The sequence below is a fragment of the Myotis myotis genome, unplaced genomic scaffold, assembly GCF_014108235.1.
Source record: "Myotis myotis isolate mMyoMyo1 unplaced genomic scaffold, mMyoMyo1.p scaffold_m19_p_2, whole genome shotgun sequence".
NCBI classification, from domain to species: Eukaryota; Metazoa; Chordata; class Mammalia; order Chiroptera; family Vespertilionidae; genus Myotis; species Myotis myotis.
Genome location: NW_023416324.1, coordinates 99,910,924 through 99,935,499, shown reverse-complemented (window position 1 = coordinate 99,935,499; position 24,576 = coordinate 99,910,924). Strand labels below are relative to the sequence as shown.

At 44.4% G+C, this 24,576-nt stretch overlaps 1 protein-coding gene across 1 annotated transcript in view; it reads right to left on the bottom strand.

Annotated features, from left to right (window-relative positions):
• Nucleotides 1–7,220: 7,220 nt before the first annotated feature.
• LOC118675612 (zona pellucida sperm-binding protein 3-like) overlaps nt 7,221–24,576 on the bottom strand; it is a 68,670-nt gene continuing 51,314 nt past the window's right edge. The window contains 2 exon segments of the mRNA XM_036348485.1: nt 7,221–8,287; nt 8,290–8,434. Of these exon segments, the coding sequence (XP_036204378.1) occupies nt 7,221–8,287; nt 8,290–8,434 (1,212 nt within the window).

The following is a 24,576-nucleotide window of genomic DNA, read 5'->3' as shown; positions in this document are numbered from 1 at the left end:
GTGCAAGGCTCATTACCACCCACCCATTTTCCACAGGGATCTGGTTTGTCAGAAGTGGGAAACAAAGGCCTACTGGTTAGTTAAGTGTGTTACTATGTGCACAGGCCTCTGGCACTTCCGGACCTGGACAGAGGGTGAGCACCTCAGCTTCGCCAGCTATGTCTGTTCCACGTACCCAGTCTTTGAGGAATAACACATGTCTCTGCACCTAGAGAAGGTAGCTTTGCCAATTGGAATATGCTTGCTGACGTAGGGCACTGTGGTGTCCAGGCAGTCCCTTCTCCCACTGTGTGATTAAAACAACTGGTGACCTTTTTAAAAACAATTCCAGTCATTCATTAGACATATTTTCATTGAATGCCCACTATGTGCCCGAGAGGACACTGAGACTGAGGATACCTTGGATTGTAAGGAGTCCCTTATAGAGTATCTAATGAATGGGCCACCTTCCTGCCAAGACCCAGGGTAAAGGTTTTCCCTTAACTTTGACTGGATAAAGCTAACAGCCCTTGGGAAATGCTTTGTGACTGCCTTGGGACAGACAATGATGAAAAATTAATACAGTCCGGTGTCATTTGTTTGTACTAACAGAGGCCAAGGAGTTGTTGGGATGCTTGAACCCCAAAAGCTATTTGAAAAATTTTCTTAGTTACTAGACTATATTAGATTGAAATACCTGAAATTACTAGATTCAACTATGTTTACACTATATACAAAAAGCAATTTCATATTCTCCACTCCAATATTTCTTCCATTGCTATACCTTTAGTGGAATGGCTCACAAGAACGAGATGGAGGTCATTTCCTCTTTAGCCCTTGCCTCTGATGAGGCCAGAATCCAGGAAATAGAATGGTGTCTGGGTTGACACAACCCTGGGAATATGAGATCTGTATACCCTATTCCAGCGGTTCTCAACCTGCGGGTCGTGACCCCTTTGGCGGTCTAACCACCCTTTCACAGGGGTTGCCTAAGACCATCCTGCATATCAGATATTTACATTACGATTCATAACAGTAGCAACATTACAGTTATGAAGTAGCAACGAAAATAATTTTATGGTTGGGTCACAACATGAGGAACTGTATTTAAAGGGCCAGAAGGTTGAGAACCACTGCCCTATTCTAACTGGTGGTTGTCATAGCCCCTTCTCTGGTTGCTCTTACAGAAGCAAACGTGTCAGCCTGAGGCAGGAGACAAGGTTCTAGTCCTAGTCCTTCTAATTACAAGTCACAGCATGAAGCCTAGGCATTCCAGACATGGAACCCATGTAAGCTATTATTGGTATCACCATCATGATTAGCCATATGGCTTTGCGCAAGTTACTTAGCCTTTCTAAGCCTCAGTTTCCTTATTTGGAAAATAAGGAAGACATGCATGAAAATGCTTTGCCAAGAGCTGTAGAAATACAGTGGAACCTCATTTCTCAAACATCTCCCATCTTGAACAATTTGCTTCTCAACCTGACAACCCTTTCATGCTGATACCTATATGGTCAGTCACACATCTCTCAGGTGACAGAGGAGAGAGTCAGTTTGCAAACATGAGCCAATTTGCCACTGTTAAAAATCTCAGGATATTGTGCTGTGAATATTTTCGTGGGTTTTTTTTTTTTTTTTTTGCTTTTGTTGCTGCTTATAATTATTGCTAAATTTTCACTTCTTATTGTACATTTCCTTTTCCTTTTTGTTAAATTTTCACTTATACTTAATGTTCTTTTTGTTTTTAAAGTGTTTATTTATAGATTAAATAGTACAATAGACATGTACTGTATGTAAGAAAGATTAAAACGGAATCATTTGGGATCTGGAACAGGTTAATTCAATTTACTTTATTTTTGATGGGAAAAATATGATTCGGGTTTCAAACAGCCTTCCAGAAGGAATTAAGTTAGAGAAATGAGGTTCCACTGTGTAGGGGAGACTACATGACTCAATGACTGGACATTGGTTCATCTTCCCCTGCTTCACAACATGTGAATTCAAGGGCAGGACCTAGGCTGCCAGTGATGGGGGCACTTTAGAGGCCTTTGTCTCCTAATTGATGCAATGTGCTAAGTGAGCTTAATGTAAGTTAATTAATGGTGCTACTTAGGGTGGAATTACCTAGGCGGAGCCTAAAGCAGTATCAAAGGAATGAGCAGGCAGGTGTCTCTGGGGTAACTGGGGAAACATGGCCAGGAGGGAAACTGCTAAGAGGCCAGACCCTGAACAAGCCCAGGAGGGAGGCTGCCTGAGGGCGAAGCGTTCAGTCAAAGGGCTGGCTTCCACGCCATCCTGTTTACAGCTATGGCTTGAATTTCAGTTTTTCTTGAGTCTTCGAAGCTGAGTTTCTGGGCATTTCCTTGGGAATGGAGTCAATTTTTTGGAAACCACAACTTGAACCGAGGAAGGAGGCTAGGTGATCTAGCTTCTATCTGTGTTCCTTTGGGACTTATGGAACTTTGGTGCTCCCTGGTTAAAAGAGTTAATTTGGTTTTGTGTCCTGTGAAATGGGGGAAATAACAGGTCTCTCTTGCTGCCTGTCCAGGAACACAAAGACCCTTTAGAAAGGAAGGTGAGCCCCTGACACTTCGGAGCTTCGGAATATGTATCAACAAAATGAAAGCCCTGTTTATTTTTAGAAACCCAGTAGTGCGCAGAGAGTGAAAATCAAACATTCCAGGGAAATTTTATTTTTTTCTCCCAAAGACACGTGTTGCTGCGATTACCCTACAAATGTGCTGTCACAAGTTAATACAGCACAGCCTGGCTCACTTGAGGGTGGGGAGAACACAGAGCAGAGATCCCAGCTGATCGTCACTGGGGCCCCCAATCTTCTCCTCCAGTGACAAAGGGCACATGTGGGTCATTATAAGGACATATGCAAATTCCTTAGCTTTGATGCCTTATTGGGGGATTTTGTCAAAATGTAACTTAAAAGGTTATAAGTGTCTATGGCTTAGAAATCTCAGAGCATCAAGTCAGGCAAGAAATATTCTGTATCTTACTTATTTTCCTTGATTCCTTTTCTCCTTTGGTCCATAATGGCTTTTCACCACCCCAATATTTGGAATTAGCTGCAGTTTCACTCTTGGCTAGAGGTGTCTCAAAAGTGCAATCCAGAGCCACAACGGTAGTGGCTGCAGAGCAGAGGGGCTGGTCTTTGTTTGCTTTCCTCCTCTCTCTGTTCTTCATTCTTGTCATCTCAAACCCACGTGTCCCGCCAAATTCCCCTGACTGACAGGGCTTCTGCCCCACACCTTATTGCTTTAATTGCCCCTTTTGAATCCTCACCTGCTGTCCTCTCCGCCCAGCTGCCCCTGTCCTTGCCCTGACACCTCCAGCCTTTGCAGTGTGGGAGCAATTGCTGCAGGACGCTGGGAAATCGGAGGTGCTCTTGTTCAGGAGCCCAAACTCCTCCATGATCTGTCAGAGCATCGAGAGGAGCCTCTTGGCTGGAACTGAAACCCTCGTTCATCAGAAATACACCCCCCCCGCCCATCCCCACCTCCCCACAGAGGCCAAAACCACAGCTGAAATGTCTCTTAGGGAACTTCCAGAGCTTGGCAGTGGGGAGGGGACCGTAGGCACAGGGTGCAGCCGAAGTCCCAGCTGCTGCTTGCCTTCCCGTGACCAGGCTCAGGTCAAACCTGCGAAACACACTTTCATGTTCTCTGGAGACACCTGTTGTCCTAGTGGCCAAATCTTAAAGCCTGGTAAGCACATACAGAGATTGGCTCACTAACCAAATAGCAAAATAGGGTTTCTGATGTTTTCCTGAAAACAAAGGAACAATCGTAGGTCTTAGAACTAGCAGCGCAGACATATAGTAATTGGGGAAGCTTGTTCAAACGCAACCCAAATATGACACGCATTTCAAAAATGCACTCAGGCTGTTTGGCAGCCCACGACACCTCAGCCTCATCCAGAGCTTACGAGTTTAGAAAACCAAAGGGAATGACCAAGGCTTACCTGGACGCCGTTGTAGGGTCAGTTTCTAATCCAAGCAGAAGATGGTCCGTGAAGAAAGCCAGGCACAGCCTTATTTTGGGCCACCAGGGTGCACAGGTGGTCCCAGAAGCAGGTGCTGGCGACCCACAGCGCTGCCGAGGATGAGATACCTCTCGCTGTCAGCCTCACCTTCCGTCTGTTCCAAAGGGCTTCCTGGGACTCTTGCCTGCTCCCGTCCTGTGGGCGACTTCAGAAAAGGCAGAGGGGCTTTCCCTCACTGCAGACTCACCTGCGCCATCTGGAGGCCTCTCCCAGCACTGAAGATGCTGGTGCCTTGCTCTGCAGGTTAATCCCCTCTGCAGTCTCCCTGGACACACACACATCTGGCTTTTGGCTTCCTGCCCTGAGACAGCAGTTGGGATCTGTGAAATCATTGATTTGTTTTTGTGGGGGTCAATCTTGCTTCTGTCAGAACAGCCAGAGCCTTTGGGCACTGGAATGCTAAAAAGCTATGTTAGCATTAAAATACCATTGATGAAAATGGGTTCCTTAAGGGAGATGGTCTTGATACATCTACTCAGCTTTGAAACTTGTTGGCATGTTCCTGCCCTCCCCCATCCACTGCAGGCTTTGAGTCCCGGGGCAGCTCTTTCTCCTCTCTCCCAACACTGCACGTGCCACCCTATGCTCCACGTAACTCCAGATAACCACTTACACCCATTTAACTCCAGATAAATAGAGATATCTCATATAACTAGATAGTCAGGAAGATGTTTGAAACACAAACATTTTGAAAGAATATTGCCTTTCAGTATCAGTTGTTTCTTCCTCAAAAGTTAAATGAATAAAAAACAAAACTCTCTCCCAACCCCACCTACAACCGGGGGAACAGAACGGCTCCTCTAGGCAGGATTGACTATGTTCTCCTTTTCCAACTCATCCTGCCGGCTCTGATACATATGATTTAATTCACACAAGAACAGGTAAATGGCTTAAGAGAGAAAGAAACAGACAACTGTGTGGGACTCAGGTGAGGACCCTGAAAGGCTCTTCCTGCCTCTAGCAAGGTTGGGCAGAACCATATTTACTCCACTTGACCAGTGTGGATGACCAATCCAGACAGTGTAAGTTCCCAAATGAGAAACTTAACTTGAATTTTAGGCTTGGTCATTTATATTGCCCATGCTCAGCCCAATCTGAGGATTGGTCATAAATTAAGATTTCCAACACTATTAAATTAGGAACGTAGGAAGACAAACAGAAAGTAAGTATTCTGGGCTAATCTTTTTTTGTTGTTGCATATAATTTTGACATTTTGGTGTGTTCAAAATAAATGGGTTTGAGGATAGAGATTATTTTAGGTGTAGCTTTTTTCTATTGGAAATTAAAAGGTAACTTTAAATTTACCAAAGAGAGATGACACTGATATTGCCAAAAAATGGGAAAAGAGACAGGAGAAAAAATTAGAATGGGCACAGAATATGAATGCTGTAGTAGTGTGGTAGGCAGTTAGACAGACACGAGCAGGGCAAGGATGATGGGCCAGGTACAGAAGGTCATCAGGACAGAAAGCTCTGGGTGCCTAGCAAGGACCTCGCCCCAGGGTAATCTTTCCTTCCCTAGCATATCACTGGTCATAGGCTTTAGACCCCTGACCTCTCATATCACTGGTCAAGCTGTTCAGACCCTCCCCTGACCTTTCCTCCCCTGGAATGTTGCTAATCATGCAGGTTAGACCCCCTTAGATGGGGGAACACAGAAGGGGCTAGAGAATAGCCCTGAAGCATTAATCCCCCAGGACAATGAAGTTCTGACCCACATCAAAGCCATCTAGGCCTCAGTTGTGTTTCAGCTCCAGGCCCAGAAATCAGCAAAACCAGACTAGTGATGCCATGGTTGACCCAGGACCAGCTGCATTGAATAATAACCACCCCTTCCCCCCCCCCTTCCCCCCCCCCCCCCAAGCTCTGACCAATCAGTGGAGACCAGGAACCTGAAGGACATACCTGGAAAGCTGATGAATATTCTATTGAGATCTTCCTCTGGGACCTTCCTTAAAATTCCTTAAAAGCCCTTAGGACAAAGGACCCAAAGCTCTCCCTCTCCAGAGTACACCCTACCTTTCCCCTTCCCCTCTTCTTTCCCACTAGGTCTAGGTGCGTTACCATTACCTTCCTCTCTCCTAAGCTCCAAGTAACTTTCTTTTGCCTCTGTAGCTTATAGTTTGAGTCTTTTTTTCAAAAAATTTTTTTCTTTTCTCTCTCTCTCTTTTTTTTCCCTTTCTTTATTGATTAAGGTATTACACATGTGTCTTTACCACCCTCCCCCTCCCTCCACCATCACTCGGCAGATCCAGAGATAGTTTGAGTCTTGACTCTGAATTCTTTCTTAGCCAGAACTCAAGTACCAAGTTTGCTGAATCAAGGGTCCGGTCTGACCCCACAGGTCTAACACCTGGTGCCATTCTCACTGCCACCAATAGGAGAAACCAGAGATGTTTTTTCCCTCTCTCTATGAAAACTCTAGAATATTATGCCATTAAAAAGTGTTGCAGATGGTTATGCTTGAAATGTTCACAGTCATCATATCCAAATAAAAATGAGTATACAAATTAGTTCAGATGATTAAGAGAAAGAATGAAACAAGAGAGATTATTGCTTATCTTCATCATTTTAGGCTCCAGAGCTTTGAAGATACATGATTTTGTTTTGTTCATTTCTTAAGAGACTGGGACTAAGATAGCAAAAGTTTACCAATAGTATTTTAAAATAAAAACGTGAATCAAGATTGCAGACCATGGTTGGGTGGATGGGGTCTCTTGCGATGGTGCAGATGGAGTGTAATGTAGCACACATGCTTTGTGCACTGAGCCCTGACTTCCAGCCTCCCCTTCATGCAGTGTGCACAGATGCTGAGCTCAGCAGAGGGACCCAGCTGAGGGCCCCGGCACGATAGGTAAGGCAGGCACCAGGTCTCAGCTTTACTAAGCCACAACTTTGCAAATAGTTGTGGATATTTAATAGGACTCCTATACCTATAGAAAAGATACATGGATTAGTAGGAATGACCTCTTAGTAGATTCGAAAATTTCCAGTGAGCAAAACCCAGCCATATTCTGGTTGTTATTTGAAGCCTGTGTCTCAATTACTAATCTCATGTTGAGTGAGCAGGAAGAAAACCCTTGATACTCACTTCTTCCATCAAAATACCATTCTTCTATATTAATGTGTTTATGCATCATTTTTTTTAATGTTTTGTTAACACTTCTTTTATTGGGAAGCATACACAGGTCACTTCCCAGGGTGGGAAGCAGCCTGAAGCCAATTGGCAAGACCCAGAACAATGTTGGCCAGAGTCAGGGATGCCACCATTGCTAGGACTAACCCCAGCATCAAAGAGGTGAGAGAAGAGGTTGACTCCTCCACGTCAGGGTTACTAGTCTTTCCCAAGAAGATCAGTGGCCCTACTGTGACATCTGCCTCTTCTGTCACTTGCCTGTGCCTTCGGGAAGCAGACTCTTGCCCCTGTCCCACCAGTCTCCTGGAACGACTTGGAATGCCACAGCTGCCCTTGTTACAGCAGTGACAGATATCAGCAGTGCCTTCTACTGGGGACCAGCTGTTGGAGAACTTGCTGAAGGAACAGGCTTTGTTTAGTTGGTCTGGGACTTGGTCAGCTGAAGTGACGTTCAGATGGCAGGTGATATATATCATGTTTCTGGAGTCATTAGCAAAGTGGAACACATCCGCTGTGAACTGGAGAGTCTCTGGCCCCGGTCTGGGTGCTTTGAAAGCAGATGAAGCATCAGAGAGGCCATCCACGAGACAACCATGGAAGTCCACAATGGTGTGATAAGGGGAGGCATTCCGGTTTGGCGTCAGTGTAGCCACACAGTGGTCCATGAACAGTTGCAGGGGCACATGGCTGCCAGTGTGAACTTCGGCCTGGAGGTGGGCTATATCCCCCAGCTGGAAGGTGGGGGACCTCTTCTTGGAGCTCCAGTTCTCCTCCAGCAGGTACAGGGAGAAAACCAGCTTCTCCTCCGAAAACACTGTGGTCCTGAAGGGCACCCTGGTGGGCAGGATGGCATGGCTGCTCACATTGCCCTGCCTGGGGAAGCGGCATTCTATGGGCACCTCCATGTGGTTAGTCCTCACGATGGACAGATTTCCAACAGGGCGGGGGTTGTGGAACAGGAAGGTGCTGTACACCAAGGCATCCTCCGTCACCTGCAGGCTGTTGCCACACTCATGTAGTCCAACCTCAAACCTGACCACATCATCGGTGTCCATAGAGACCAGGGGCTCACAGTCCTCGGGGTCCAGGGTGAGGTCTGCAGGCCTGATGAGCTCCCGGTGCCAAAAAGGTCTTTGCTGACAATGACCACGAGCTGGGCCTCCAGACACTTCACCACAACGTGAGGGGTCCCTCTCTGGCATATGGGCTGGGAGTAGCTCAGCTCCGTGCCTCCCCAGAGCAGAAAGCAGATGAAGAGCCATGACACCTACAAACACTCCCTCTAGTCGCATCATTTATTCATTCAGCAAATCCATGTGGAGCACCTCTAGGAGCCGGCACTCTCTGAGGTGCTGGGACACCACAATGAGAGAGACAGTCAAAATCACTGGCCTCAAGGAGCTTATACAGTTGACTCTTGAACAACACTGGGGTTAGGGGGTGCCCCTCAAAATTCCATGTGTAACTTTTTACTCCCCAAAACTTAACTACAGTTGTCCTTGGCATCCATGGATTCAACTAACTGCAGATTGAAAACAGTATTTTTGATCCATGGTTGGGAATCTGCAGCAGGAAATCTGTGGTTGTGGATGTGAAAATACTGTTTTGAAATGAGGTTGGTTGAAGTGGAGGATGTGAAACCCATGGCTATGAAAGGACAACTGTATTTACCAGTATTGACAAAAATCCACACAAGTGGACCTGCACAGTTCAAACCCATGTTCTTCAAGGGTCAATTGTACTCTGTTATCTAATAACTATGTCATACACTTTCCGGAGGTGCTAAAAGCAGACAAGGGGTAGGGCACAGCTCAGCTGTGCGGGTGGAACTATTATCATCTACTGGTGACAATTTCCTGCTATCTAATTACTGTCTGAAAAAGTGTCATCAGAGCAAATGCACCAAATTATGGCGCTCCTTTCTGGAAGCTGACCCTGATATTTAACTGTCTTTACCTAACAACTCACCATAGCAAAGTTCAAACAAAGTTTATACAAATACTGTTTTGATCTGCAGTTAATTGAATCCATGGATGTCAAGGACAACTGTAGTTAAGTTTTAGGGGAGTTAAAAGTTATACATGGTTACCTACAAAGAGAGTTTTTTCTGAGTTTCCTCCAAGAAATTATGCTGCTCAAATCATAGTATAGTTATGAGTATTTGATGTGATTTTTTTATGCCCATACTGGGTGCTCAGTAAAACTACATTATTCAGAATAAAATGACCATTAGCTTTCTCTGTGCCATGAAATTTGCAGCTTCAAATCTGTCCCATGACTAGCATAGAACTGGAATTGTTTCCTAAGAGAACCCTGCCCCTGCCTTCTTGGGGTGAGGCCCTCTTAGCACAGCTTCCCTGTTCTATGATGTGTGGGCCTCAGCTCTGCTGGCAGGCACCTCATCGGTTCTGCTCTCCTGAGAGCAAGGCTAGCTAGTTGTTAAAGTATTACCTAGAGCCCTGCTGCTCCCCCTTATCACAGCTATGTAGGCAGAAAAGACAGGAAAATAAATATTTGTGATTTAAAGTCTCATGCTGTTGTCCTAAAAGTGAGGATCCCTGCCCAAGACCTTGGTTTGCAAACAGATACCCAAAATAGCAGAATGAAGTTAGGTGGTACAAAGGAGACAAGCTAGCAGATGGAGAACGAGGGTGCCTGAGGGTAGTGCTTTGGCTAATAAAGGGGTCAGGATTGGCTGTTCTGAGAAGAAAGGAGGGATTCTTGCAGAATAGGAGGGAAAGGTGCAAAAGCCCAGGGGAAAGAGCCAGTTGTGCTGTCAGCCCTTTAACCCAGAGAAACACGATGGCTGAAGAGCAGGGAACTGGCCTGAGGGGGTGAGCCAGGCTCGGGAAGGGCAGTGGAGACCACAGGATCAGGGGAAGGGATTTGGATGTTCTTAGAAGTATGTCATGATTTAAAGATCAAGGAAACTTATTTTAGGAGAGGAACAACCTCTGTCCCTAGCAGAGTGAGAAGGAGAGAGACTGAGTCACGGGGGAGCATGTGCACAGGTCCAGGGGTGGGCAAACTTTGACTCGAGGGCCACAATGGGTTCTTAAACTGGACCGGAGGGCCGGAACAAAAGCATGGATGGAGTGTTTGTGTGAACTAATATAAATTCAAAGTAAACATCATTACATAAAAGCGTACGGTCTTTTTTTTCAATAGTTTTATTCATTTCAAACGGGCCGGATCCGGCCGGCGGGCCATAGTTTGCCCACTGCTGGGTTAGACCCTTGTCTTGTCAGCTAGGCCCAGGGAGATAAAAGGCTAAGTGAGCCATTAGCAGGCCTGGGGAGTGTGCCTCCAGAGCAGAAAACAAGATGGGACAACTCCAGGTCAAAGGCAGAGCAGAATAACTAACGTGGGCTACAGGTCACTGATTTAATCCCATTTGAGAGTGAGATTCTGCATTTAGTTATTTAACTAAACATTGCCACACCCAATGCCCAGCTGCTAATTAAAGCAGTACGAACCTGGCTCTCCTTTACTACCTATTTACTCAGGATTCCCACAGTGGACAGTTTATTAAAAAGGCTGCCTGCCTGGATTTGGCACCCTCAGCTGTCAGTAATGACTCTGGTTATAGAAAGTATCATCACGAACCCTCGGCTGTGGGTGGAGAAACAGAGCTGGGAGAAAGCCTTAGGTCAGGATCAGAGTGGAGGTCAGGGCAGCTCCCCAGTGCCCTCAGCTCTCTCCGCTTTCCTTTCTGTGCTGGCTCAACCCATCGCCATTATGTTAGCAGTAAAAGTATAATTGAAATTGATCCTTGCCCAAAATGACTTTGGGAGCTCCCACAGTGCAAAGGTTCAAAATACAAAATATTTTTTATAACCTGTAATATTGTCATCTAACCCAATAGTACAGATCAGTATGGATTATAAAACCTATTTGCATTGTACCAGAAAAATTAAGAGAGGGAGGAAAACGGTTTGGGAATATGGATTATTGATGTCTTCATTTAAAAATCAACAAATTCATTTTTTAATGGTCACGTTCATATTTTTAGCATAATTGATGGCTTTGGGGCAATGGGGTCAGGGGTTCATGGGATTATTACTCTATTATCAGTGGATATCCACAGCAGGGGAATATGAGGCTATAGTCTAATCACTTGTGAATGGAATTTTATCACACTGTTTTGCAGGTTATTTGTAAGGCAGAGGATTCATCAATGTACAAAGGCTAATGTGTTCTCGGGGGACATTTAATTCTACAGAGTATATAGCATGTCCTTACCCTGCACCTAGTAGCATGGGTGTGAACTCAAAAGCTATGGTGGGTAAAAGAAAACCAGATTAGGGACAAAGAAAGTATTTTGATGGGATTCAACCTGGCTGACACAGCTGCTACCTGTCAGCTGCTACCCAGTCTCTCATCTCAATCATAGATTCCCATCTCTATTCAGGGCAACGCACCTGGCTAAACAGCTACATTTCTCAGCTTCCCTTGCAGCTAGCATACTCGCAGGCTGTAGAACTGGCCAATGAGCCATCACAGAAGTGTGTGGGACTTCCCAAAAGGCTGCTTAACAGGCTAACTCATCTGGGAGGAGAGTTGCTCTGTCCTCTTTCCCTTACTCCTTGCTGCTGGCTAGTGCTAATGTGATGACTAGTGTGAAAATGGTGGAGCAAGAGGACAACTGAGTTTTGGCCCCTGAGTGGAGCTGTCATGTCAGCCCTGAATTATCTCCCTCATTAATGGGAAAGTGTAAACCTCAGGCCTCTGTTAATAGAAGCTTAATTAATTTGCACAGTCTCTCATGAAAAATATGAATATGCAATTTATTTATTTTTAGACGATAGAGATTTAAGAAAGCTTAGCTTTTATATTGGTTATAGTGAAGTCTCATTCAGAGTATAAAAGAAACTGAAGTGTTGGTTAACTGAAAAGATTCTGATTTGTGAATGGGTAGTGAAGAGTGAGGGTTCCTTGCTGCCTAATGATGGCCCTCAATGGGCCAGAGAATCTAGCCCATGGAGAGTCAGAGGTGCCAGGCTCCAGGTTCTGAGTTTGAGTGCCAGGAGGGTGTGAGTCAGGGTTTGGCCCCTCTCTAAGCAACTCAGTTTAGAAATCTTCAAAAATCAAGTACAGGGATAGGGTTTTAAGTTCAACATGGTTCCCCACAATCGGGCTAGACGTTAGGGAGATGGGACAGGCTCTCCTCTGCCCACCCCTTCAAAGGAACCAGGAACTTCCAACCACACTCTTTGGAGCTCCTCCAAGTATAAGAAAGACTCCAGATGGATATTCTCCCCATTCATTTACTAGGCAAAGTAGCCTAGGCCACAGTATATGGGTTTTATATGGATTGTTTTGGAGGCTGGATTGAGGAGACAAAGCCAGAGTCAGGAATAACTGAAGCATCTTATAATATAATCCTAACTAGAGGCCTGATGCACGAAATCCATGCACTGGGGTGGGGTTGGGGGGTATCCCTGAGCCTGGCCTGCACCCTCTCATAGTCCGGGAGAATATCCATTCATCAGTCTCTACCAATTGTTGCTGAAATGCAGGTCCATAGAGCTTCAAGAGAAACTAAACAAATATGGATTCTTAAAAAATGAAAAATCTTCCCATTTAAAAATATTGGCTACAATTTTGTGTTTCTAACCTGACCACAAAAACTCTGTCTTATCAGCAATTGTCAGAGTCAGGGCAGAACATGGGGTGTGAGACAGGGAGGTAAACAGCAAATAACACATTTGATTTGGAAAGCTCAGGAGAAAAAGAAGAGAGACAAACCAAGTCCTATGAAAGCACAGGGCAGAACAGGTTTCTCCCAGTTGGAAAGTGGGGGTGGCTTCATGGAGAGGGGGCACTGAGATTAGGCCTTGAAGAAGAGATGAGAATGATAATAGTAATAATGATAATAATTAGTGTCCAGCATTATTGAGTGCTTCCCATGTGCCAGGCACTAAGTACTTTGCATGACTAAGCTTGAATAATCCTCATAACAATGCTATGAGATAGTCATACCCAGCACCCCATTTTATAGGGCCTGCGTTCTTCCACCAGTGCCCACCTTTGGGTGCCTCATCCCTCAGGAGCTGGGATTCCAGTTCCCAGATTGCTGGGCTGTGGAAGCTGTCAATGCCTCTCCCTTTCCTATTCCTGTCACATCTCCCTTTGACCACTGCATTAGCTTCTCTAATTGGTCTCCTTGCTTCCATCCTCCATGTGCTCAGATTCATGTCACTTCCCAGTTTAAGATCTTCAGTGGCTCTTGACTGTCCTTGATATAAAATGCCAGGTTATTGTCTTAGTTACTAAGCCTCAGTATACCAAGCCCTTCACAACCTGGCCTGGCCCATCTCTGTGGCCTCTCATGGAGCCAGGGCCACTCTACTCCTCATCACCCTCCACCATGTGGGGATTCCTAAAGCTTGGAAACCTGGCATTGATCCAGTATGGCCCAGTGCTTAGAATGTCGGCCTGCACACCAAAGGGTCATGGATTCGATTCCCGGTCAAGAGCATGTACCTGGGTTGCAGGTTCCATCTTTGCTCCAGTAGGGGTGTATGCCGGGGGGCAACCAGTCAATGTTAATGTTTCTCTCTCTCTCTCTTCCCCACCCTTCCACTCTCTCTAAAAATTAATGGAAAAAATATCCTCAGGAGAGGATTAAATTTTTTTTTTTTTAAACGATAAGGCTTGGAGTTTTTGGTGGAATAAATTAAAATCTTTCATTCTAGTCATTCTGACATACTCAGTTTGCAGAATGCTGTGCCATGTTATTCCCCACTCTGGGCTGAGGATGCTGGCTCTTCTGCTCAGACACCCTCACTCACACCTCATGATGCTCCTTTGCTGAAGGCTTTCCCGATGCCAGGAAAGTGTGCCCACTTGACTGTCTTCTTCACCAGATGCCAGTACAGTCTTTCTGAACTGAGCTTAGCACCTGGCCCATGGGAGCAATTTTTCAATAAACTGCTGCAAGAATGAGTAGGTGACAGGTGTGTTTTTGCCTCCTTTAATGCTCTCTCTTATTTTTTTTAATTAAATCTTTATTGTTCAGATTATTACAATTGTTCCTCTTCCCCCCCCCATAACTCCCTTCCTTCCAGTTCCCACCCCACCCTCCGCCCTCACTCCCCACCCACTGTCCTCATCCATAGGTGCACGATTTTTGTCCAGTCTCTTCCCGCATCTCCCACACCCCTTTCCCACCCAAGAATAGTCAGTCCATTCCCTTTCTATGTCCCTGATTCTATTATAATCAACAGTTCATTCTGTTCATCAGATTATTTATTCACTTGATTCTTAGATTCACTTGTCGATAGATGCATATCTGTTGTTCATAATTTGTATCTTTACCATTTTCTTCTTCTTCCTCTTCTTAAAAGACACCTTTCAGCATTTCATATAATAATGGTTTGGTGGTGATGAACTCCTTTAGCTTTTCCTTATCTGTGAAGCTCTTTATCTGACCTTCAATTCTGAATGATAGCTTTGCTGGATAAAGTAATCTTGGCTGTAGGTTCTTGGCATTCATCACTTGAATATTTCTTGCCACTCCCTTCTGGCCTGCAAAGTTTCTGTTGAGAAATCAGCTGACAGTCGTATGGGTATTCCCTTGTAGGTAACTGAGTTTCTTTCTCTTGCTGCTTTTAAGATTCTCTCTTTGTCTTTTGCTCTTGGCATTTTAATTATGATGTGTCTTGGTGTGGTCCTCTTTGGATTCCTTTTGTTTGGGGTTCTCTGTGCTTCCTGGAGTTGTAAGTCTATTTCTTTCACCAGGTAGGGGAAGTTTTCTGTCATTATTTCTTCAAATAGGTTTTCAATATCTTGCTCTCTCTCATCTTCTGGCACCCCTATAATTTGGATGTTGGTACGCTTGAAGCTGTCCCAGAGGCTCCTTACACTATCTTCGTATTTTCGGATTCTTATTTCATTTTGCTTTTCCGGTTGGGTGTTTTTTGCTTCTTCGCATTTCAAATCTTTGCCTTGATTCTTGCGCTCTTCTGGTCTGCTGTTGGGAGTCTGTATAGTATTCTTTATTCCAGTCAGTGTATGCTTAATTTCTAGTTGGTTCTTTATCATAGCATCGAGGGTCTCATTAGATTTCTTGTAGATCTCATTAAGTTTATCGGAAGCGTCTAGACAGTTCTTGAGAGACCTTAAAAGTGTGGTTCTGAATTCTATATCTTCCATTGGCAATTTTGTCCTGTTTCTTTGTCTCTGCATTTTTTTATGCTTTCTTGGTGCACCCCCTAGTGGTCTTTGTGCACAGTCTTGTTGTAGTTAAGCCTTGATTGTTGTAGTTAATACTGGGGGGATTTGACCTCCAGGCCACCTGGCTGTGAGAGTCAGCTGTGTCTGCAGTGGGAAAACTTCTGTCCTCTGGGGAGGTGCTAATCTAGCCTTTGCCTGAGGCTATCCGGCAAATGGCTCTGTGCAGGGCTTGGGCGGGGCGGGTCGCAAGGGATCAACAGGGCAGGCGGAGGGAGCAGTTATGGCTGCTCTCAGTCCCGTCTCCAGAGACTCTGCCTCTCAGAGACCCAGCAACCGCTGCAAACCTCAGAGAGAAAGCTGCCCTCGTGTTCCGACCAATGCCAGACAGCCCCACTTCTCCCGTTTGAGTCTGGGTCCCTAGAGACTAGCCCAGAACTGGAGCTCAGGGCCTGAGCCTCCCTCCCAATTGAAAACGACAACTGCGCCCTCAGCCACCAGCCCGCTCTGAGAGCACCTCCACACCTTTGAATTTTCCGCACTGCGGCTCCTCTGAGTCCCGGTGTGCTGTTCTCTTTCCTTCTAGTTGAAGAATTTCCCCTCAGCCAGCTTTCCTGTGTTTCTGGGTGATGTCTGTTCCGTCTTTTAGGTGTATTTTTGAAGTGGTTGTGCGAGGCAGCATTCTCCGGCGTTTACCTATGCCGCCATCTTGGTTCTGCAATGCTCTCTTTTTGAGCAAGAGCTCATAACAAGCATGTGTCTCCTTAAATGCACACTCAAGCAACTCTGTGCTGCAAGTGGAATAAAAATGTGCTCACAAAATACATTGTAAAATAGCTCTCAGGTCATAATGGCATAGGAAGAAACACCAGTAAAGCTGTTTGTTTAGCTCTTGGTTGCCTGAGCTGGAATGGCCATCCCTTACTGCCCTGCTGAGCTGTGAGGTCTCCCAGGTTCTCTGAGAAGCAGACATCCTAGTTTTGTCTATTTGACATGAAAGACAGATGGCAGGAGAGAAGTGCTGCAGTTGAGGAGAAAAACAAAGAGGAGATAAGCTCTCCTTATCATGCTTATTCTGAATAGAATGTTGATGTCTACATATTTTTGTAAAAGATCATATCATTTTGGTAATAAGGTGGCAACCCTAGGGAATTTGGTCTTTTATGGCAGCAACTCCTGGTAATCACTTTATTAACCAAGTTCCCCAAGTGCAGCAAATGACCATGAGACACCTATGGCCGACCCTCATCTGCCCTGACACTAGGGGTGAGGGTGGGAACTGAGCTCAGGGAGGTTGCTTCTTTCCCACAGTGCAGAGGTTCTCCAAGAGTGGCCTCTGACCAACAGCATCAGCATCCCCAGGGGCTGTTAGAAATGCACATTTTCAGCTTCTGCTCTACTCCCGAAGCAGAGACTCCAGGTGGGTCCAGTAGGCTTCATTTTCACACATGCTCCAGGTAATTTCCATGCTTAGGAAGCACTGTCTTAGTCCAAGGATTGGGCATTCTCTTTGGGAGCTAGGAGGTGGCTCCTACCCCTGGGAAAGGTGCAGTGGAAAGTGAGTAGAGAGTGGAGGAAAGGGTTTTTCCTGGAACTACTCTCTCCCTTGGACTAATCCACACTCATGGTTCCAGCTCTCACCTCCTATATAGAATCTCATATCTCTGATTTCTGTCTTTACTTCCTCCTTGAGCTTTCTTTCCCCCTATATGTATTAGTCATTCAATCTACAGAGCTATTATAGCTTCAAATCTGAAACCCATAAAATAAAACTTGTTTTCTCCCATTTTAATTAATGTGACTTCCTTGTTTATTATTCCCTCCTTCTCATAATTATTTATCAAGGTTCTCCTATGGCCAATTCTGTGCTGGGAGAATCTCTACTTTACATGCGGTCACCAATTCTCACTCACACAGATACAGAGGCTGGTGTTTATTTTCTCCTCTACCTCTTCCTCAGGCCACTGTGTGATTGGTTTGCATAATTTCTAGCCCCTGGATTCCTAGACCCCTGGCATCTACTCTAGTCAAGACCCTCTTCACCCTAATCCAACTCAAGAAATACTGGTACCTAGAACCTGAAATACCAAGGCCCACTGAGACAGAAAGCAGAATTAACACAGGCAGGCCTTGTCCTTTAATAATTTAGTTTCTGAATCACTGCAGTAATTTATTAATTACTCTTCCTTCTCCTGGGCTTCTCCTCTCTAATCCAGTTTATAACCTATTTCTAGACTAATCTTCCTAAAACACTGAGAATTCCACTCCTCTGCTCATAAGTTTTCTGTGTATTTCCTGTGTTGCATAGAGGGTCAAGTCCAAATTCCTTAGCTTTAAATGCTGACCTTCTACAGCCTGGACCTTGCTCTCACAGTCAACTTTCCAATACTTCCCAAACTGCCCTCCAAGCTCTCAGCGGTATTCCCATCTCCAGGGACATTAACAGTCCTTTGCTCTCCCCACCCTTCTGCCTTGTTGGCCATGTTCCCTCCCATGTGGCCTGCAAAAGCCCTTTTCAATGGTTACCTTTCTGAAGGCTTCTTGGGTGGTCACAACCTGCAACACTCTTATTCCCCCTCCCCCCACCCCCGGCCCCATTTGGCACTGAGCACACACTGACATTTGGTATTGTAGAAAATAAGCCTCTGTGGTCCATCCTTAGTGTAGCCAGCTTTCAGTAGAAATATACTAGCAGCATGCTTACCAGCCAGTTACTGAACCACAAGGCTTACGCAAATAAAGTCTCGGGGTAAACTGTAATAAGAACAAGGAAATGTGCATGTGACCAGCAGCACCTATTCCAGGAAGACCTTCCCAACACAACTAGACAAGAGGGAGGTGGAGACAGCTAGAAAGGCCCTCAGCCTACTTTTTGAATAACCCAATAGGAAGCAGTAAGACCTAGGCGATGTTGGGGGTTGGGTGTGGGGGGGAATGTTAACCCCACAGAACTCAGCCAATGAAGAACCGGGGCGGGGGCTCTCCTGCACTAGGATAAATTGCCTGTTGTAACCATCCTGGGTGTGCCTGACCAACCAGGCACTTGATCTTGCAAGGCCACCATTTAAAGTTTTGCTTTTGCTGGACTTGCATTTTGTGTCTCCGAGTCCATTATTTGAATACGGACAGGTGAGCTTTTCTCACAATTTGGGGGCTTGTCCAGGATATCTGTTCCTGTGTAGAGCAGGGCCCTAGTTGATGGGGAGACACGTCCCACCTGATTTCAGGTGACCTGCTCTGCCGGCGTGCCCCATCACTCCACAGAAGCCATAGACAAACCCAAGACTGTTTTCTGGAAGACAGCGAAACTGACACAGGAGACAAAAGGCAGGCACCTTGGCAACCAGGCTACCTCCTGTATGGGCCAAGGTAGGAAATTGGACTAACATTACTGCCTTGGTGACTGGGTATTCTCAGAGTTAAAGTGTGTGTGGGTGAGTTCGACATGTCCTGGACATGAAGCCACTGTGGAGCCCCAATCTGTGGTTCTGTTCTCCCACGAGGGAAACGGCCAGAGATAGATGAAGCAAATCTCCGAGTGTGCAAGAAACCTCCAGTAAAGGGGGCTTGAGCACATAGAATAGTCACAGGGACCTGCTGAGAATGGAAAACAAGAATTCTAGGTCTAGGGAAACCAAGGAAATTGGAGCCAGGGAGGTTCCCTTAGTTATTCCCCCTGAAAGTCCACTGGGGAGAATGCTGAGGTTCTGGGGAGATAGTCCTTGAACCAGGGACAAAAAGAAACAAAAGGTGATCAAATATTGTTGTTTTATATGGCCTAGAGACCCAATTCATGGACCCTCTGTCTTTTGGCTCATGTTTGGCCCAAATGAGGACTGGGTGTGCCAAACTTTAGTTATTTATGTGAATGAGAAGACCTTGTCCACACAAGAGGAGAAAGATTATGTCCTCTGCTAGTTAAGGGGACAGACCAGCATGTTTCCTCTTAAAGAAAAAGAGGAGGTCCTCCAGGAAAAACCCTGGGACCCCTTATCATGCTTGCCCCTTCCCTACAATCCACAGACTGGGGAACAGGAGGAGCAGAGGGCAACCAAAGACCTAAGAGAAACATGGACTGAAGATTTCTGGGGAGCTCAGCCAACCACTGTTTACACAAATCTGAGAAAAGAATTAGGCCAATGTAAGAAGGACATTGAGAACTTCCAATCCCTTCTAAGCAGCCAATGTTTCCTCTCTGAGAGGTTCCCATGGGACCAGGGAAAATTGGATTTGTGAATGCTTCTCTTACAAGTACAGAGGTTAGGAATTTTGAGAAAGAAATGAAACCACTCTTAGATCTCCTGGGATTAGCAGACCAGTTAGGCCAGTTCTTAGGACCGCACTTTTACACTTGGGCTGAGATGCTGTCCATTATGAACATCCTATTTACGGGAGAAGAGAGAGGGATGATAAGAAGGGCAGCCATAAACATTTGGGAGAGGCAACATCCTTCTGGGCAAGGGGTATTACCAGCAGACCAGAAATTTCCAAATGTTGACCCCAGGTGGGACAACAATGACCCTAGGGACTGGGTTCAAATACAGGACCTCAGAGAACTCATAATTAAAGGAATCAAAGAGTCTGTTCCTAGATCACAAAATGTGTCTAAGGCATTTGAGGTCCAACAAGAGAAGGAGGAAGACCCCTCTGCCTTCTAACAGACTTGGAGACCAGATGAGGAAATATTCCAGCCTGGTCCCAGAAGACCTGATAGGACAGGATCTTTTGAAGGTCACTTTTGTAGTTAAGAGTTGGCCAGACATTGCCAAAAAGTTACAAAAGATTGAGGGTTGTAATAAAAAGCCAATAGAGGAGTTGCTGAGAGAAACTCAGAAAGTCTTTGTGAGAGGGGAGGAGGAGAAACAGAAACAAAAGACAAAAATTATGGTCTCCACGGTAGAAGAGGTGGTCAGAAAGTGAAGCCAAGATTCTTCCTGGCAGAAGTAGAGAAATACTAACCCAAGGTACCAGCAGAAAGACAAATGGGAAATGCAAGGGAAAACTTCTAAAAATATAAATGGATGTTACAAGTGTGGAAAACTGGGACACTTTGAAAGAGAGTGCCCAGAGTTAAAGAAGGAAGAAAAGGTGATCCCCCTTATGACCTCTGATGAGGATTAGGTGGGTCAGGGGTTCCTTCTGACTAGGTCACACCAGGAACCCTTAGGAAATTTGAGGGGGGGATTGGAGAGAGAAGAGGTGATTTTTTTGGTTGATACTAGAGCCGTTCGCTCCTCTCTTATGTATCAACCGAAGGGTACAGAATTATCTAAGGAAAAATTAACTGTATCAGGGATGAAAGGGGAGGAATTTCAGATTCCAATTTTCAAGAAAATGCTATTCACTATGGAATTAGAACAAATTGAGGGATCACTCTTATATGTTCCTGAGGCAGGAGTTAACCTACTGGGTTGGGACCTAATTGTGAGGTTCAGTCTAGGATTAGGGGTAGAGGAAGGACAAATAAAAGTAATGATGGTCCTTTTGGTGGAAGAGGAGAAAAAGAAGATTGATCCTCTCATGTGGGTGAAGGAAGTCAACAGGGGAGGCTTAAAAATCATGCCATTACAGATTGAGCTAAAATAGCCAGGGGAAATAGTTTGTAGAAGGCAATACCCTATCCCTATTGAAAGAAGGAGGGGCCTACAAACACTAGTCAAGTGATTAATTAGAGATGGGCTGTTGGAGCCCTGTATGTCACCATACAACACCCTAATCCTCCCGGTTAAGAAATCAGATGGGTTATACAGACTAGTGCAGGACTTGAGGGCTATAATTTAGATTGTCCAGGCCTGACATCCTGTTGTGCCTAATCACTATACCCTCCTCAGCAAAATCCCATTTGAACACAAATAGTTCAGTGTAGTGGATCTAAAAGATGCATTTTGGGCATGTCCCCTAGATCCTAAGAGCAGAGACCTCTTTGCCTTTGAATGGGAGAATCCAACAAATGGGAGGAAACAACAATATCACTGGACTGTGTTACCACAAGGCTTCATAGAAACCCCAGATTTATTTGGCCAGATTTTATTTTATTTTATTTTATTTTTTTGAATGGTAAAATTATTTTATTTTATTTTATTTATTTATTTATTTATTTTTTATTTTTTATTTTTTTATTTTTTATTGCTTAAAGTATTACAAAGGGTATTACATATGTGTCCATTTTATCCCCCCGCCCTAGACAGTCCCCTAGCCTCCCCTATCCCCCAATGTCTTATGTCCACTGGTTATGCTTCTATGCATGCATACAAGTCTTTTAGTTGATCTCTTACCCCCCTACCTCCTGTCCCGCAACCCTCCCCGGCCTTCCTGCTGCAGTTTGACAATCTGTTTGAGGCAGCTCTGCCTCTGTATCTATTATTGTTCAAAAGTTTATAATGGTCTCTATTATCCATGAATGAGTGAGATCATGTGGTATTTTTCCTTCATTGACTGGCTTATTTCACTTAGCATAATGCTCTCCAGTTCCATCCATGACGTTGCAAATGGTAAGAGTTCCTTCCTTTTTAGAGCAGCATAGTATTCCATCGTGTAGATGTACCACATTTTTCTAATCCATTCATCTACTGATGGGCACTTAGGCTGTTTCCAGATCTTAGCTATGGTGAATTGTGCTGCTATGAACATAGGGGTGCATATATCCTTTCTGATTGGTGTTTCTGGTTTCTTGGGATATATTCCTAGAAGTGGGATCACAGGGTCAAATGGGAGTTCCATTTTCAGTTTTTTAAGGAAACTCCATACTGTCTTCCATAGTGGCTGCACCAGTCTGCATTCCCACCAGCAGTGCACAAGTGTTCCTTTTTCTCCACATCCTCTCCAGCACTTGTCGTTTGTTGATTTGTTGATGATAGCCAGTCTGACAGGTGTGAGATGGTACCTCATTGTTGTTTTGATTTGCATCTCTCGGATGATTAGTGACTTTGAGCATGTTTTCATATGTCTCTTGGCTTTCTGAATGTCCTCTTTTGAAAGGTGTCTATTTAGGTCCTTTGCCCATTTTTTGATTGGATTGTTTATCTTCCTTTTGTTAAGTTGTATGAGTTCCCTATAAATTTTGGAGATTAGGCCCTTATCGGATATGACATTGGCAAATATGTTTTCCCACACAGTGGGTTTTCTCGTTGTTTTGTTGATGGTTTCTTTTGCTGTGCAGAAGCTTTTTATTTTGATGTAGTCCCATTTGTTCATTTTCTCTTTAGTTTCAAGTGCCCTAGGAGCTGTATCAGTGAAGAAATTGCTTCGGCATATGTCTGAGATTTTGTTGCCTTTGGATTCTTCTAGAATTTTTATAGTTTCCTGTCGTACATTTAAGTCCTTTATCCATTTTGAGTTTATTTTTGTGTATGGTGTAAGTTGGTGGTCTAGTTTCATTTTCTTGCATATATCTGTCCAATTTTCCCAGCACCATTTATTGAAGAGACTATCTTGGCTCCATTGTATGTTCTTGCCTCCTTTGTCAAATATTAATTGAGCATATTGGATTGGGCCGATTTCTGGGCTCTCTATTCTATTCCATTGATCTATATGCCTATTCTTGTGCCAGTACCAGGCAGTTTTGAGAACAGTGGCTTTGTAATACATCTTGATATCTGGTATTGAGATCCCACCTACTTTGGTCTTTTTCAGGATTGCTGCAGCTATTCGAGGTCTTTTTTTATTCCAGATGAATTTTTGGAGAGTTCGTTCTAGATCTCTGAAGTATGCCATTGGTATTTTAATGGGAAGTGCGTTGAATTTATAGATTGCTTTGGGTAGTATGGACATTTTAATGATGTTGATTCTACCAATCCATGAACACGGTATGTTCTTCCATCTGTTTATGTCTTCCTCTATCTCTTTTTTCAACGTCCTGTAGTTTTCTGAGTAGAGGTCTTTTACCTCTTTAGTTAAGTTTATTCCTAGGTAGCTTAATTTTTTTGGTGCGATGGGAAACGGGATTGTTTTTATAATCTCTCTTTCTGAAAGTTCACTATTGGTGTATAGAAATGCCTCGGATTTCTTGGGGTTAATTTTGTATCCTGCTACATTGCCAAATTCATGTATTAAGTCCAGTAGCTTTTTGATGGAGTCTCTAGGGTTTTGTATGTATAATATCACGTCGTCTGAAAATAAGGACAGTTTTACTTCCTCTTTTCCAATTTGGATGCCTTTTATTTCTTCTTCTTGCCGAATTGCAATGGCTAACACTTCCAGTACTATGTTGAACAGGAGTGGTGAGAGGGGGCATCCCTGTCTTGTTCCTGTTCTTAGGGGAAATGGTGTTAGTTTTTGTCCATTGAGTATGATGTTGGCTGTGGGCCTGTCATATATGGCTTTTATTATGTTGAGGTATGATCCTTCTACTCCCACCTTGCTGAGAGCTTTTATCAAAAATGGGTGTTGAATTTTGTCAAATGCTTTTTCTGCATCAATTGATATGACCATGTGGTTTTTTTCTTTCAATTTGTTTATGTGATGTATCACGTTTATTGATTTGCGGATATTGTACCATCCTTGCATCCCTGGGATAAATCCTACTTGGTCATGGTGTATGATCTTTCTGATGTACTGCTGGATCCGATTTGCTAAGATTTTGTTGAGGATTTTGGCATCTATGTTCATGAGGGATATTGGCCTGTAATTCTCTTTCATTGTGTTGTCTTTACCTGGTTTTGGTATTAGGGTGATGCTGGCTTCATAGAATGAGCTTGGAAGTGTTCCTTCCTCTTGAATTTTTTGTAGTAGTCTGAGGAGGACAGGTTTTAGTTCTTCCTTGAATGTTTGGTAAAACTCCCCTGTGAAGCCGTCTGGTCCTGGGCTTTTGTTTGCTGGAAGCTTTTTGATGACTGCTTCAATTTCTTCCATAGTTATTGGCCTGTTGAGATTTTTAGATTCTTCCTGATTGAGTTTTGGAATGTTGTATTTTTCTAGGAATTTGTCCATTTCCTCCAGGTTGTCTAGTTTGTTGGAGTAGAGCTGTCCGTAGTATTTTTTAACAATCATTTGTATTTCTGTGGGGTCTGTTGTTATTTCGCCTCTATCGTTTCTGATTTTGTTTATTTGGGTCCTCTCTCTTTGCTTCTTGGTGAGTCTGGCTAGAGGTTTGTCAATCTTGTTTATCCTTTCAAAGAACCAGCTCTTGGTTTCATTGATTTTCTGTATTGTTTTTTTGGTCTCTATGTCATTTATTTCTGCTCTAATCTTTATTATCTCCTTCCTTCTGCTCACTCTGGGGTTTTCTTGTTGCTC